We start from the raw sequence: 17,114 nt of genomic DNA, 5'->3' as shown, positions 1-17,114 counted from the left end.
AGAATCCAGGGAGCGGGACCGCAGAGGAGAGAATCCAGGGAGCGGGACCGCAGAGGAGAGAATCCAGGGAGCGGGACCGCAGAGGAGAGAATCCAGGGAGCGGGGCCGCACAGGAGAGAATCCAGGGAGCGGGGCGGCAGAGGAGAGAATACAGGGAGCGGGACCGCAGAGGAGAGAATACAGGGAGCGGGGCGGCAGAGGAGAGAATCCAGGGAGCGGGGCGGCAGAGGAGAGAATCCAGGGAGCGGGGCGGCAGAGGAGAGAATCCAGGGAGCGGGGCGGCAGAGGAGAGAATACAGGGAGCGGGGCCGCAGAGGAGAGAATCCAGGGAGCGGGGCCGCACAGGAGAGAATACAGGGAGCGGGGCCGCAGAGGAGAGAATCCAGGGAGCGGGGCGGCAGAGGAGAGAGTCCAGGGAGCGGGGCGGCAGAGGAGAGAGTACAGGGAGCGGGGCGGCAGAGGAGAGAGTACAGGGAGCGGGGCGGCAGAGGAGAGAGTACAGGGAGCGGGGCGGCAGAGGAGAGAATCCAGGGAGCGGGGCCGCAGAGGAGAGAATCCAGGGAGCGGGGCGGCAGAGGAGAGAATCCAGGGAGCGGGGCCGCACAGGAGAGAATCCAGGGAGCGGGGCCGCACAGGAGAGAATCCAGGGAGCGGGGCCGCACAGGAGAGAATCCAGGGAGCGGGGCCGCACAGGAGAGAATCCAGGGAGCGGGGCGGCAGAGGAGAGAATCCAGGGAGCGGGGCGGCAGAGGAGAGAATCCAGGGAGCGGGGCCGCAGAGGAGAGAACACAGGGAGCGGGGCGGCAGAGGAGAGAACACAGGGAGCGGGGCGGCAGAGGAGAGAATACAGGGAGCGGGACCGCAGAGGAGAGAATACAGGGAGCGGGGCGGCAGAGGAGAGAATCCAGGGAGCGGGGCGGCAGAGGAGAGAATCCAGGGAGCGGGGCGGCAGAGGAGAGAATCCAGGGAGCGGGGCGGCAGAGGAGAGAATCCAGGGAGCGGGGCGGCAGAGGAGAGAATACAGGGAGCGGGGCCGCAGAGGAGAGAATCCAGGGAGCGGGGCCGCACAGGAGAGAATACAGGGAGCGGGGCCGCAGAGGAGAGAATCCAGGGAGCGGGGCGGCAGAGGAGAGAGTCCAGGGAGCGGGGCGGCAGAGGAGAGAGTACAGGGAGCGGGGCGGCAGAGGAGAGAGTACAGGGAGCGGGGCGGCAGAGGAGAGAGTACAGGGAGCGGGGCGGCAGAGGAGAGAATCCAGGGAGCGGGGCCGCACAGGAGAGAATCCAGGGAGCGGGGAGGCAGAGGAGAGAATCCAGGGAGCGGGGCGGCAGAGGAGAGAATCCAGGGAGCGGGGCCGCACAGGAGAGAATCCAGGGAGCGGGGCCGCACAGGAGAGAATCCAGGGAGCGGGGCCGCACAGGAGAGAATCCAGGGAGCGGGGCGGCAGAGGAGAGAATCCAGGGAGCGGGGCGGCAGAGGAGAGAATCCAGGGAGCGGGGCCGCAGAGGAGAGAACACAGGGAGCGGGGCGGCAGAGGAGAGAACACAGGGAGCGGGGCGGCAGAGGAGAGAGTACATCACAAGAACTTAATCTAAACCTCATCTCATGACAACCTCGTCTCATCTGATCACAGGACGCAAAGAGACACGCGGCCGACCACAGCTATCTCATCAGTCACACATCCCAACACACCCTGCAGGAAACCCCATCGCTGCCCCCCCAGCTCAGCAGACCCTCTATACCTCCTGCAGGAAACCCCATCACTGCCCCCCCAGCTCAGCAGACCCTCTATACCTCCTGCAGGAAACCCCATCACTGCCCCCCCAGCTCAGCAGACCCTCTATACCTCCTGCAGGAAACCCCATCACTGCCCCCCCAGCTCAGCAGACCCTCTATACCTCCTGCAGGAAACCCCATCACTGCCCCCCCAGCTCAGCAGACCCTCTATACCTCCTGCAGGAAACCCCATCACTGCCCCCCCAGCTCAGCAGACCCTCTATACCTCCTGCAGGAAACCCCATCACTGCCCCCCCAGCTCAGCAGACCCTCTATACCTCCTGCAGGAAACCCCATCACTGCCCCCCCAGCTCAGCAGACCCTCTATACCTCCTGCAGGAAACCCCATCAGCCGCCCGCGCCAGGTCCACCTGCACTACGTGGCAGGGCAGCGCAGCGGGCTTGGGACATCTCCCTCCTTACCTCGATCTCTTCGTAGCTGGCCGGGAATCTCTTCTCCTCGAAGATGACGGTGTAGTGTCTGACCCACTGGAGCAGCATGGTCACCCTCTCGTAGTATTCGTGCCACCTCAGCTCCAGTTCCTGCAGAAGGGAAAAACCATGACCTCTCCAGATGGCGGCACACAGCGGCCGGTCTGTCTGTCTGTCCCGGCTACTCACATTGGCTCTAACTCCATCCTGCACGTCAGGGACCCGCGGCATGGCATCATACAAGGAGGACACATAGGTGATGATGGATTTCTCATCAGGCTGTGGGACGTCCACATCTAGGGCAGAAACACACAATTCTTACCAGTAGGTTGAGTCCACGGTGACATCACTACTGTGCACATATATAATATACACCGCAGGAGTGACATCACTACTGTGCACATATATAATATACACCGCAGGAGTGACATCACTACTGTGTACATATATAATATATACTGCAGGAGTGACATCACTACTGTGCACATATATAATATATACTGCAGAAATGACATCACTACTGTGTACACACACTATATACACTGCAGGAGTGACATCACTACTGTGCACATATATAATATACACCGCAGGAGTGACATCACTACTGTGTACATATATAATATATACTGCAGGAGTGACATCACTACTGTGCACATATATAATATATACTGCAGAAATGACATCACTACTGTGCACACACACTATATACACTGCAGGAGTGACATCACTACTGTGCACATATATAATATGCACCGCAGGAGTGACATCACTACTGTGCACACACACTATATAGACTGCAGGAGTGACATCACTACTGTGCACATATATAATATACACCGCAGGAGTGACATCACTACTGTGCACACACACTATATACACTGCAGGAGTGACATCACTACTGTGCACATATATAATATGCACCGCAGGAGTGACATCACTACTGTGCACACACACTATATAGACTGCAGGAGTGACATCACTACTGTGCACATATATAATATACACCGCAGGAGTGACATCACTACTGTGCACACACACTATATACACTGCAGGAGTGACATCACTACTGTGCACATATATAATATGCACCGCAGGAGTGACATCACTACTGTGCACACACACTATATAGACTGCAGGAGTGACATCACTACTGTGCACATATATAATATACACCGCAGGAGTGACATCACTACTGTGCACATATATAATATATACTGCAGAAATGACATCACTACTGTGCACACACACTATATACACTGCAGGAGTGACATCACTACTGTGCACATATATAATATACACCGCAGGAGTGACATCACTACTGTGCACATATATAATATACACCGCAGGAGTGACATCACTACTGTGCACATATATAATATACACCGCAGGAGTGACATCACTACTGTGCACATATATAATATACACCGCAGGAGTGACATCACTACTGTGCACATATATAATATACACCGCAGGAGTGACATCACTACTGTGCACATATATAATATATACTGCAGAAATGACATCACTACTGTGCACACACACTATATACACTGCAGGAGTGACATCACTACTGTGCACATATATAATATACACCGCAGGAGTGACATCACTATTGTGCACACATATAATATACACCGCAGGAGTGACATCACTACTGTGCACACACTATATACACCGCAGGAGTGACATCACTACTGTGCACATATATAATATACACCGCAGGAGTGACATACCCTCAGGGTCCAGCAGCCTGGTGACTCCCAGGTCCCGCTCTGCCACGGTGAACGCCTGGTCCAGGTTCTCGATGTTGGTCTGACGATAGACCCGGTTCATGTCTATCAGCATTGGCCTGTGGAGAGAAGCAGATTATTATAGGAGGTGCTGCGGTCCTGTTCACATGGACCAATGTCACATCCAGACTGCTCCCCGATCACAAGGGGACACATGATTGGACTCATTACACAGAACGTACCCCTGGCCCCAGGGGGCCCCTACTACTGCGGTATGCTCCCGTCATGTGCCTTCTATACGCCATTGCACAGCAGTCTCCATAAACTATAGTGTTATATTACACATCATTGTCCCAGGCTCCCAGCATGCACTGCTGCAGCCCCAGTTACATGCTACACAATGAGTGACTGCAATGTGATCCGGTACAAGGCGGCACCGCACCCAATAATGTGCCCGGAGGTATAAGAGGAGAAGAGGGGCACACCAGGGGAGGAAGAGAACCTACCATAGAGGAGCAAGGGAGGAAGAGAACCTATCATAGAGGAGCAGGGGAGGAAGAGAACCTATCATAGAGGAGCAGGGGAGGAAGAGAACCTATCATAGAGGAGCAGGGGAGGAAGAGAACCTATCATAGAGGAGCAGGGGAGGAAGAGAACCTATCATACAGGAGCAGGGGAGGAAGAGAACCTATCATAGAGGAGCAGGGGAGGAAGAGAACCTATCATAGAGGAGCAAGGGAGGAAGAGAACCTATCATAGAGGAGCAGGGGAGGAAGAGAACCTATCATAGAGGAGCAGGGGAGGAAGAGAACCTATCATAGAGGAGCAGGGGAGGAAGAGAACCTATCATAGAGGAGCAGGGGAGGAAGAGAACCTATCATAGAGGAGCAGGGGAGGAAGAGAACCTATCATAGAGGAGCAGGGGAGGAAGAGAACCTATCATAGAGGAGCAGGGGAGGAAGAGAACCTATCATAGAGGAGCAGGGGAGGAAGAGAACCTATCATAGAGGAGCAGGGGAGGAAGAGAACCTATCATAGAGGAGCAGGGGAGGAAGAGAACCTATCATAGAGGAGCAGGGGAGGAAGAGAACCTATCATAGAGGAGCAGGGGAGGAAGAGAACCTATCATACAGGAGCAGGGGAGGAAGAGAACCTATCATAGAGGAGCAAGGGAGGAAGAGAACCTATCATAGAGGAGCAAGGGAGGAAGAGAACCTATCATAGAGGAGCAGGGGAGGAAGAGAACCTATCATAGAGGAGCAGGGGAGGAAGAGAACCTATCATAGAGGAGCAGGGGAGGAAGAGAACCTATCATAGAGGAGCAGGGGAGGAAGAGAACCTATCATAGAGGAGCAGGGGAGGAAGAGAACCTATCATAGAGGAGCAGGGGAGGAAGAGAACCTATCATAGAGGAGCAGGGGAGGAAGAGAACCTATCATAGAGGAGCAAGGGAGGAAGAGAACCTACCATAGAGGAGCAGGGGAGGAAGAGAACCTATCATAGAGGAGCAGGGGAGGAAGAGAACCTATCATAGAGGAGCAGGGGAGGAAGAGAACCTATCATAGAGGAGCAGGGGAGGAAGAGAACCTATCATAGAGGAGCAGGGGAGGAAGAGAACCTATCATAGAGGAGCAGGGGAGGAAGAGAACCTATCATAGAGGAGCAAGGGAGGAAGAGAACCTACCATAGAGGAGCAGGGGAGGAAGAGAACCTACCATAGAGGAGCAGGGGAGGAAGAGAACCTACCATAGAGGAGCAGGGGAGGAAGAGAACCTACCATAGAGGAGCAGGGGAGGAAGAGAACCTACCATAGAGGAGCAGGGGAGGAAGAGAACCTACCATAGAGGAGCAGGGGAGGAAGAGAACCTACCATAGAGGAGCAGGGGAGGAAGAGAACCTACCATAGAGGAGCAGGGGAGGAAGAGAACCTACCATAGAGGAGCAGGGGAGGAAGAGAACCTACCATAGAGGAGCAGGGGAGGAAGAGAACCTACCATAGAGGAGCAGGGGAGGAAGAGAACCTACCATAGAGGAGCAGGGGAGGAAGAGAACCTACCATAGAGGAGCAGGGGAGGAAGAGAACCTACCATAGAGGAGCAGGGGAGGAAGAGAACCTACCATAGAGGAGGGAGGGAGAGAACCTATCATAGAGGAGCAAGGGAGGGAGAGAACCTATCATAGAGGAGCAAGGGAGGGAGAGAACCTATCATAGAGGAGCAAGGGAGGGAGAGAACCTATCATAGAGGAGCAAGGGAGGAAGAGAACCTATCATAGAGGAGCAGGGGAGGAAGAGAACCTATCATAGAGGAGCAGGGGAGGAAGAGAACCTACCATAGAGGAGCAGGGGAGGAAGAGAACCTATCATAGAGGAGCAAGGGAGGGAGAAAACCTATCATAGAGGAGCAGGGGAGGAAGAGAACCTATCATAGAGGAGCAGGGGAGGAAGAGAACCTATCATAGAGGAGCAGGGGAGGAAGAGAACCTATCGTACAGGAGCAAGGGAGGAAGAGAACCTATCGTACAGGAGCAAGGGAGGAAGAGAACCTATCGTACAGGAGCAGGGGACACCAGACTTTCTATCCATGCTATATGATGGTACAGGTACACGGGGTGTTGCGGTATTACATTATTCTACATACATGATTGTAAACTGTAATACATTGCGACAAGCGGCTGTAATAGGACGCTCTCACCCTGCACTGAACACATTACTACATCCATACACCAATGCTAGTTTATATATTCAAACCCTGCACATAATTATACACAAGTCATACATTCATACACATCAATACACAGCCAATTATACCCGCACACTAGGGCTGCACAATATGGGAATTTTGTGCGATTGCGATTAGGGCCCTAAAAATTGCGATAACGATGTGCGATGCGATATTTTAAGGGAATTGTGCTAGAGGTCTATTTGCTTGGATTTTCAAGGCAAAAGCACAGAAATTACTGGTAATGCTGAAATGTAGTTCTGCTCAACTCAAGAGCTGACATACACAGGGTTTTTCAAAATAAAACATCTTTTACTAAATTAAATAACAGATTTGCATTACTGCAAAAGTACAAAATACAAAACTTGCCATTTTCTTACTAGCACAGAACAGAGAGACAGAACAAATAGAAGAACACTTGTTCATTAAAATAACGACTTTCCCCAGCCCCTCCCCCATCCCCGCGCTGTGCAGCATAGCGGCCGGCGATACATCCGTGTCAGCCACGCTTTATAAGACGCACTGCCATTTTCCCCCCACTTTTGGGGGGGGGGGGGGGAATATGGCAATATAATTGCAGCATTTTTGGGTCGGCCAATTGGCGACTGCGATATGGCGATTTATTGCGATTGCTTTGGCGATATATTGTGCAGGCCTACCGCACACTCTCCCATACGGCACGTGTATACACACTACGTTATACACACCCTGTACATGATAACACTACATATTATACCCATTCATACCCGCACACTACGTTATACACACCCTGTACATGATAACACTACATATTATACCCATTCATACCCGCACACTACGTTATACACACCCTGTACATTATAACACTACATATTATACCCATTCATACCCGCACACTACGTTATACACACCCTGTACATTATAACACTACATATTATACCCATTCATACCCGCACGCTCTCCCATACTGCACGTTATCCACACCCTGTACATGATAACACTACATATTATACCCATTCATACCCGCACACTACGTTATACACCCTGTACATGATAACACTACATATTATACCCATTCATACCCGCACGCTCTCCCATACTGCACGTTATCCACACCCTGTACATGATAACACTACATATTATACCCATACTGCACGTTATACCGCTCCCGCAGTGCGGCGCCCCCCACTGTCCACAGGTCGGAGGTGCGCCGTACATTTCTTTCAGGAGCAGCTCGGAGCGGATGGAGTAGACGGAGCCCAGGTAGGTGCTGCTTCGGTCCTCCACCGCACTCTCCTCCTCCAGGGAGCCGTTTTCTGAGGGGACATCCTCGCACATCATCACCACCCGCTCCAGCGACTGAGCGCGGCGGGACGGCGAATTCCCAGAGCCATGGCCGGCGCTTCTCCTCGGCTTCCCTTTCCTCCTCCTCTTTACATCGTGAGGCATAACGATGACCGGACCCCGCTCTCGCCACTCCTCAGCACCCGAGTCCCTTCATGTCCCCGGTCACGTATAACTCCGGCCTCAGAGTCAGATCCCGACAGCTGCCGTCCACAGACGTCCTTCTCCCTGATCCTGCGCTGCCTCTCTCGCCTGCGCCGCAGGTCGGGCGTGTGTCGGAGGAGGTTAGGGCGTGCCGGCTCCCCCGTGCTATTACATGTTATAGAGCGATTATAGAAATAATAGACGAGGGAGGAAGACGCTGGAAAAGTCGCCTCCAGCTACTAAACACAAGAGCCGTGTGTCTGCACCTGAGCCCTCTGCCAACAGCGGCACACGATGGGGGTGGTAGTTCTCCCAGGTTACGCACATAATGCCCCATTATTCCACAGTGAAAGGCTCCTCAACGTTCCAGTAGATCAGCAGCTTCAAAACTTCACCAATTTCAAGAACTCTGCTTGTTGTCAGTGAAGGAGAACATCCAGAGGATCAAAACAAGCCCGGACACCATCCTGCTCACAGGTGAGTATTCGTTACACTTGTATCCAGTCTCTAGACAATGCTCTGTGGACTCCAGACTGATACATTGTAACAAACTATCAGGGCCGGACAGATCTGTGCTGCGGCTTTAACCCACAGATGATTGTCTATACTCACACACTGTAACAAATCCTCAGCTGTGTGGGCAGCGCTGGATCTGGAAGAATTTTTAGAGTCTCTAGATGTAAACAAGAAGCTTCCAATCACTGACAGCAAGCAGAGGTTTAGAAAATGGCACGTTCACTATAAAGCTGCAGAACTTTTCATTGTCCGATCCACTACAGTGTGGAATACCGGAGCCAGAACCAGAACCGGTCAGACAGAACCAGTGACAACCATCCCTGCAGACCTCCTCTCAGACTCAAGTGGGGGTCTGACAACCGTCCCCCCAGCGGAGAGTGTGATGATTGTCGGCCCCGGACCAGCAGGTGGCGCTCAGACCTATCAGACGCTCCCTCTCAGACACGAGTGGGGGGGGGGTTCTGACAACCGTCCCCCCAGCGGAGAGTGAGATGATTGTCGGCCCCGGACCAGCAGGTGGCGCTCAGACCTATCAGACGCTCCCTCTCAGACCCGAGCGGGGGGGGGGGGTTCTGACAACCGTCCCCCCAGCGGAGAGTGTGATGATTGTCGGCCCCGGACCAGCAGGTGGCGCTCAGACCTATCAGACGCTCCCTCTCAGACACGAGTGGGGGAGGGGGGTCTGACAACCGTCCCCCCAGCGGAGAGTGAGATGATTGTCGGCCCCGGACCAGCAGGTGGCGCTCAGACCTATCAGACGCTCCCTCTCAGACACGAGTGGGGGAGGGGGGTCTGACAACCGTCCCCCCAGCGGAGAGTGAGATGATTGTCGGCCCCGGACCAGCAGGTGGCGCTCAGACCTATCAGACGCTCCCTCTCAGACACGAGTGGGGGAGGGGGGTCTGACAACCGTCCCCCCAGCGGAGAGTGTGATGATTGTCGGCCCCGGACCAGCAGGTGGCGCTCAGACCTATCAGACGCTCCCTCTCAGACACGAGTGGGGGAGGGGGGTCTGACAACCGTCCCCCCAGCGGAGAGTGTGATGATTGTCGGCTCCGGACCAGCAGGTGGCGCTCAGACCTATCAGACGCTCCCTCTCAGACCCGGGGGGGGGGGGGGGGGAGGGGGGTCTTGGCTGATGGATGAAATCTTGTTCCAGCAGGAGCGAAATAATCCAAGACGCGGCGTTATTACCGGCATGACGGGAAGGTGAGATGTTCTGCAGCCAGACTGTAATTTGTATGAGGTGCACCAGATGACGGCATGCTCTGCAGCTTTACAGCTTAGTTACAGAGAATGGTCGAGATACTCTGCATACACTGCTGTATGTGGTCTATGAGTATATAAAGAAGGAATGCTCTGCAGCTACAGTGCCCTGCTCTCCGTAACAGGAGAGATGCTCTGCAGCTACAGTGCCCTGCTCTCCGTAACAGGAGAGATGCTCTGCAGCTACAGTGCCCTGCTCTCTGTAACAGGAGAGATGCTCTGCAGCTACAGTGCCCTGCTCTCCGTAACAGGAGAGATGCTCTGCAGCTACAGTGCCCTGCTCTCCGTAACAGGAGAGATGCTCTGCAGCTACAGTGCCCTGCTCTCCGTAACAGGAGAGATGCTCTGCAGCTACAGTGCCCTGCTCTCCGTAACAGGAGAGATGCTCTGCAGCTACAGTGCCCTGCTCTCCGTAACAGGAGAGATGCTCTGCAGCTACAGTGCCCTGCTCTCCGTAACAGGAGAGATGCTCTGCAGCTACAGTGCCCTGCTCTCCGTACAGGAGAGATGCTCTGCAGCTACAGTGCCCTGCTCTCCGTACAGGAGAGATGCTCTGCAGCTACAGTGCCCTGCTCTCCGTACAGGAGAGATGCTCTGCAGCTACAGTGCCCTGCTCTCCGTACAGGAGGGATGCTCTGCAGTGCGTCTTTCTGTCAGCGAGATGCTCTGCAGGGTGGGGAGGACACGCCCGGATCATCCCTGTGAAGACGACATTTACGTGTCTGGTCTGAACACGTCTCCCGTATAAAATGAAAGGAATTTCTTCCATCTGCGACATTCGCCTGAGGCGTAACATTCCTCTCCGCGGAGGGGCGGGTCTGAAACCAGCGGCCAATCACTTGATGTACCTTGGCGAGGTGCGGGAGCACGTGTACGGGAGCCCCTCCCACCAGATGTCCACTTACTTGTGTCGGTGGATGACGGCGTTGAAGAGCCGCCCGTCCCGCCAGCTGCTGGTGAAGTTGTCGCAGCGCAGCCCCTGGTAGCCCTCCGTCATCCGCTGCGACCACAGGAGAAGCTTCTCTTTGGCCGTCATGTCCTCGGACTGACCGCTGACCTGGATGTCCGAGATCTGCAAACACAGGAGACACAGGTCATGTGATACAGCCGCACTACTTCCCCCATCATCCACGTGGTTGGAGGGAAGTGACCACCAGTCTCCCCATATACGGAACCGTTCAACAGGCGACACTTCCCCTAAACCGTGGCGAACGATGGCAACCACAAACCAACCGCCATCTCACTGACTACAAGTCCCAGCATGTCATCGCAGCCTGCTGGTTCCAAGGCATGCTGAGACTTGTGGTTCCAGTGCGAGCTGCAGGCCGGGCAGATGACCCCCACTACCACTTTCTGAGTTTGATCACGCAGTTCCCGGGTCAGCCAGTAGGTGGCGCCATTTACTGTCCCTCACCCAGCAGGACCCCGTCTGATCACATGACGCCCACAGAAGGTGGCGAGCGGGGTCCGGGCACAGTTACATGGCAGCTGGCACAGGCACCCTGGCAGTGAGGCAGGAAATGGGGGAGGGGGTGCAGTAGTGAGTCACCGATCACCACACCCTGCGGTCTGCACGCCAGCTGCGCCCGTCACACAGACGAGGGCAGAGATCTTTCCACCAACTCAGCAGAGGGTGCGGCGCCACCATGGGGTCTCACCTGGAAGTGAAGGATGATGGTCCAGATCAGGCCTAGCGTCAGCTTGGGGTTCCCGTCCGCGATGTCATCGTTCCGGATATTCACCAGCTTCACCTGTAAGAGCGACACAGCAGAGCTGAGCGCGGCTGGACGCCGGCGGAGGGGGCAGTGCCCGGCTGCAGGGGGTCGCTTACCTGTCGCAGCTTCAGGAAATCCAGAGCAATCTGAACGTTCTGCAGCTTGTGGAAGCGCATGCGGCCTTTCTCGCGGGGCTGGAAAGTAAGACACTCTGGTTACACCGGGAGACGATGGTGGACGCGGCGCCAACACACACAGCGGGCGGCACAGCGCGCACCCAGCTCAGGGTCTCAGTGTTAGTCAAAGGATCACAATCAGTTTCCACCCCGTGTGCCGCCATCTTGAGCGTGCCGCAGCGCCCCTCGCCAGGTGCACACAGGGCGTCACTCACATTCCTGGGATGTCTCCCCCGCCATAAAGAGACATTCAGGAAATCCCAGGGACGTCCGTGCTGTGAGAGCGCGCGCTTCCTGCGGAGGAAAGACCTTCAAAGAGAGGCAGGAAGGAGGAAAGGCCGCTTCACGCTGCAGCGTCTGATGCCCAGTCTCCTCTGCCCGCTACAGGAGCGCCCGCAGGCAGGTCAATCACAACCCTCAGCATCCGATATGGCGGCCCTCCGTCATGTCATCAGTTAAGTGCGTCCAGGACATGGGAGGGGCCAATCAACACACAGAACTCACCAATCACGTGTTAGCTATTAGCAGCAATCTGATTGGCTGGCCGTAGTAAGTCGCGTCATCCCTGGCGGGGGTCCGCGCAAGCGACATCATGTGACCGGCAACATTCTTCAAACTGCGCTTTGTTCAATGAATTTGGGAGAAAAAAGCGTGCAGGGGCGTGGCTAAATGGCGGCAATTTTGTTACCGAACTGCGCCATTTTTGCAGAGAAAAATTAAGCGGGAATAGGTACTGGGGGGGGTCACGGGGCCGCGCCACGTCTGATGGCGGCGCCCGGACAGGGATGACATCACACCTGCACTCAGCCAATGGCAGACCAGCATGCAACTTTACCATCATGCTAGGTGCAAACATAGCGCCCTCCGGCACTCACCAGCCGCAAGTTCCGGATAACGTCCCGTTCCCTCGGCTACCCAGCAACAGCAGTGCAAGAAGGGGGCAAAGGGCACAGGGCAAAGGTCAAGGCAGAGTCCGGCAAAGGAGAAACAGAGGGAGAGAGAAAGGCGAAGGATTTATCCGAGCAGAAGTGTTAATAGGTTAAAGACAGGGCGGGGGTGATGGGGGAGGGGCGGTGGACACACCTGGACCAAGGGGGGCGTCACCACTGCAGCTTTCTGGTGCCGTCTTTGCTGAGGGTTTGTTGCAGTGTATCACATTTTCTGTCCGGACAGTCTGTTTACAATGTATCAGTCTGCAGAGCATTGTCTAGACTGGATGCAATTGTAACAAACCCTCAGCAGGACTGGCCCAGGGCAGGTTTTCAGTCTCTGAATGTAAACGTTTTGATTCACTGACAGCAAACAGAGATGTGTAATTGAAAGTCTATTAGAAAGTTGCAGAACTTCACATCATACAGCGGTGAAGCGTCATTGACACAGGACTGCACCGGCCCTTTAAGCCACTAGAACATCTGCCCAGTGGATGGAGCAGCGGCTGTACTGGGATTACTGGGAGTATCACCTGGGCAGATAATCCACTATAATGTGGGGTGCTGACCTTATATCCTGCCCCCTTCCCCCCGCCAATAATTGGGGCAAGAGACAGAGGATGAGGGGTGAGAGACATTAGTAGTGAGAGACGCGGGGGGTCCGACGCGAGATCCCCAGGAGAGCGGAAGCTGCAATCCACGAGAACCCGAGGGATTTGGGGGTCACTTACCAGGGTCTCCCCAGACAGAACTTCCAGGAGAGAGATGAGGTTGTGTCCATCTCGGAGGTCTTCATACAGATCATTCACGTGACGATGAGCCTGGAGACAAGGGAGACAACGGGGTTAATACAGTGACAACCGCGGGATGGGGTGGAAGAGCGGCGGGCCGCCGCGGGATGGGGTGGAAAAGCGGCGGGCCGCCGCGGGATGGGGTGGAAAAGCGGCGGGCCGCCGCGGGATGGGGTGGAAGAGCGGCGGGCCGCCGCGGGATGGGGTGGAAGAGCGGCGGGCCGCCGCGGGATGGGGTGGAAGAGCGGCGGGCCGGCGCGGGATGGGGTGGAAGAGCGGCGGGCCGCCGCGGGATGGGGTGGAAGAGCGGCGGGCCGCCGCGGGATGGGGTGGAAGAGCGGCGGGCCGCCGCGGGATGGGGTGGAAGAGCGGCGGGCCGCCGCGGGATGGGGTGGAAGAGCGGCGGGCCGCCGCGGGATGGGGTGGAGGAGCGGCGGGCCGCCGCGGGGTGGAGCGATGGAGTGGAGGCCCGGCTGCACGGTGGAGGCGCGGCGATAATGGAGGACTTGGCACCCTCTCTGACTCACTGTGGAGCAGCGTTTAACCTTTCATCTGGAATGTGGCAGTCACCTCGCCCTGTGCAATCCATCAGAAGCAGCGTCCAGGCTGCCCACACCTGATGAGATCTGGACCTGGGCCCCCCGCAGCTCCGTGCTATACACTGGACCTGGGCCCCCCGCAGCTCCGTGCTATACACTGGACCTGGGCCCCCCGCAGCTCCGTGCTATACACTGGACCTGGGCCCCCCGCAGCTCCGTGCTATACACTGGACCTGGGCCCCCCGCAGCTCCGTGCTATACACTGGACCTGGGCCCCCCGCAGCTCCGTGCTATACACTGGACCTGGGCCCCCCGCAGCTCCGTGCTATACACTGGACCTGGGCCCCCCGCAGCTCCGTGCTATACACTGGACCTGGGCCCCCCGCAGCTCCATGCTATACACTGGACCTGGGCCCCCGCAGCTCGGCAGGGAATACTCCCAACCTGTGTGGCAGGACGCTCGCGATTGGCAGAGAACGGGCAGATTTTCCTGGCACTGGACGGCACTCTATATAAAAGGCCCAATGTATTCAGGAAGATGTGAGCCCACAGCTCCGGCAGGCGCCACCGTGCTGACCAATCTGCTTCATCTGCAGGACACAGGGCGGCCGCTGCGCATGAGGGCGCAGTCCTGTGCAGAAGACACCTTCTTAGTAAACAGAAACCACGCAGATTAGAAGAAGCTGCAGGCACCTGGAGCATACATCATACACAATCCATACAACATGGCTGCGCCCCGGGCGTTCCCGAAGAGGACAGCTGTCAGCAGCTGAGCAATAATACAGGGGAGCGGGCTCATCGGACTATGATCTCAAGATGGCAGCATGCAGCGAGACCAAACAGAACATGCCAACCTGCGTCACACGCCATGCAGCGATGGACACCCACAATACTCAGTGATGTGGAAGTAGTACTGACACTCCGGGATGAGGAGAAGCCGCAGCTCCAGGTCAGACTCGATGGCACAGACCTCACCACAGTCTCGCTGCCCTCAGGGTCGGTGGTTAATATGGTAGAAGCCATGCACACCAGGTCACTGTGATCAGCAGGTGGAAGGAAGAACCTACCTCTCCTCTCCAGTGCTTCAGAGTCGGCAGGAGGGGAGCGAGGCGACAAGAAAACATGGAGGACAGGACAAGAACAGGAAGAAGAGAAAAGGCAGGAATTAAGAAATGGACCAACTCAAGGTTCCTTAAGATCCCAAGACCCTTCAGTGATCGATCCGCAGGAACATCGTGGACCTGCAGAAGGACACATCCTGTACCTATAGAAAACCACTGACCAACCTAATGAACATCAATGAGCACCTAGGGGAAGCTGCACAACATCAGAGACCCCCAAGTGACCAACAGAACATCTGTGTAGACCATAAAGAACCTATACAACGTCAGAGACCCCAAAGTGAACAACGGAACATCTGTGAATACCATAAAGAACCTATAGAATATCATACCACCAAGTAACCAACGGAACATCTGTGAAGACCATAATGGACCTAGAGAACATCAGAGACCCCCAGGTGACCAACGGAACATCCCTAAAGACCATAAAGAACCTATAGAATATCAGAGACCCCAAAGTGACCAACAGAACATCTGCGAAGACCATAAAGAACCTATACAACGTCAGAGACCCCAAAGTGAACAACGGAACATCTGTGTAGACCATAAAGAACCTATAGAATATCAGAGACCCCAAAGTGAACAACGGAACATCTGTGAAGACCATAATGGACCTATAGAATATCATACCACCAAGTAACCAACAGAACATCTGTGTAGACCATAAAGAACCTATAGAACATCAGAGACCCCAAAGTGAACAACGGAACATCTGTGAAGACCATAATGGACCTATAGAATATCATACCACCAAGTAACCAACAGAACATCTGTGTAGACCATAAAGAACCTATAGAACATCAGAGACCCCAAAGTGACCAACGGAACATCCGTGAAGACCATAATGGACCTATAGTATCAGTGACCCTACATTGAGTTTACAGAACCTCAGCTGTACATCAACAAAACACTAGACACCCCGAGATGGACCACTAGGAGAACAGCACAGGACATCTGTGGCCACATCATGGACCTGATCTTCCAACATGACATCATAAACCTACAGAACATTAGAGACCGTCCCCATTAGCATCACAGACCCCATCAACTCTACAAAATATCACAGATTGCTGATTTCTGGGATGATCATGGCAATGTCCCCATGAAAGGTCTGCAGCACCTGAGTATGATCATACAGGACCAGTAGTCAGCAGGAAGCCCAGGACACGGCTAGCATGGCCGGGACTGATAAACACCTTATCAGGATGGACCTTGTTTTCTCATTCAGTCACTAATTGTCAGCACTGACTCCGGATTGTCCACAAACCGAGCGCCAAGAGGACAATAAACTAATAAAATCCCAAGAATGGAAGCACATACCATTCCAACCTTTTATGGCGGAGACCCAACCTGCCCTCATAATAACCACACCTCATCACCAGGGTCAGGGGAAGGCGGGGGAGTATACAGGAGCGGGCCCTATACACCAGTACAGAGGGCAGGGGGAGCGGGCCCTATACACCAGTACAGAGGGCAGGGGGAGCGGGCCCTATACACCAGTACAGAGGGCAGGGGGAGCGGGCCCTATACACCAGTACAGAGGGCAGGGGGAGCGGGCCCTATACACCAGTACAGAGGGCAGGGGGAGCGGGCCCTATACACCAGTACAGAGGGCAGGGGGAGCGGGCCCTATACACCAGTACAGAGGGCAGGGGGAGCGGGCCCTATACACCAGTACAGAGGGCAGGGGGAGCGGGCCCTATACACCAGTACAGAGGGCAGGGGGAGCGGGCCCTATACACCAGTACAGAGGGCAGGGGGAGCGGGCCCTATACACCAGTACAGAGGGCAGGGGGAGCGGGCCCTATACACCAGTACAGAGGGCAGGGGGAGCGGGCCCTATACACCAGTACAGAGGGCAGGGGGAGCGGGCCCTATACACCAGTACAGAGGGCAGGGGGAGCGGGCCCTATATACCAGTACAGAGGGCAGGGGGAG

The 17,114-nt window shown here is 55.2% G+C and overlaps 1 protein-coding gene across 19 annotated transcripts in view; it reads right to left on the bottom strand.

The window, feature by feature from the left end:
• The window catches only part of PLEC (plectin), a 218,105-nt gene that overhangs the window by 50,912 nt on the left and 150,079 nt on the right, over positions 1 to 17,114 (bottom strand). For 9 of the 19 annotated variants that reach the window (XM_040433171.1, XM_040433180.1, XM_040433168.1 and 6 more), the window contains 8 exons: positions 15,123 to 15,137; positions 13,457 to 13,546; positions 11,737 to 11,814; positions 11,564 to 11,656; positions 10,811 to 10,977; positions 3,940 to 4,055; positions 2,396 to 2,502; positions 2,198 to 2,317 (listed from right to left, as the gene is read on the bottom strand). In XM_040433171.1, coding sequence (XP_040289105.1) covers positions 2,198 to 2,317; positions 2,396 to 2,502; positions 3,940 to 4,055; positions 10,811 to 10,977; positions 11,564 to 11,656; positions 11,737 to 11,814; positions 13,457 to 13,546; positions 15,123 to 15,137 — 786 coding nt within the window. Of the gene's footprint in view, positions 1 to 2,197; positions 2,318 to 2,395; positions 2,503 to 3,939; positions 4,056 to 7,851; positions 8,171 to 10,810; positions 10,978 to 11,563; positions 11,657 to 11,736; positions 11,815 to 12,671; positions 12,692 to 13,456; positions 13,547 to 15,122; positions 15,138 to 17,114 lie in introns of those variants that run through there. The other 10 variants (XM_040433172.1, XM_040433181.1, XM_040433169.1 and 7 more) reach the window with 3 other exon arrangements.

The sequence above is a fragment of the Bufo bufo genome, chromosome 5, assembly GCF_905171765.1.
Source record: "Bufo bufo chromosome 5, aBufBuf1.1, whole genome shotgun sequence".
Lineage (NCBI taxonomy): Eukaryota > Metazoa > Chordata > Amphibia > Anura > Bufonidae > Bufo > Bufo bufo.
This window is presented reverse-complemented; position numbering and strand designations above follow the sequence as displayed.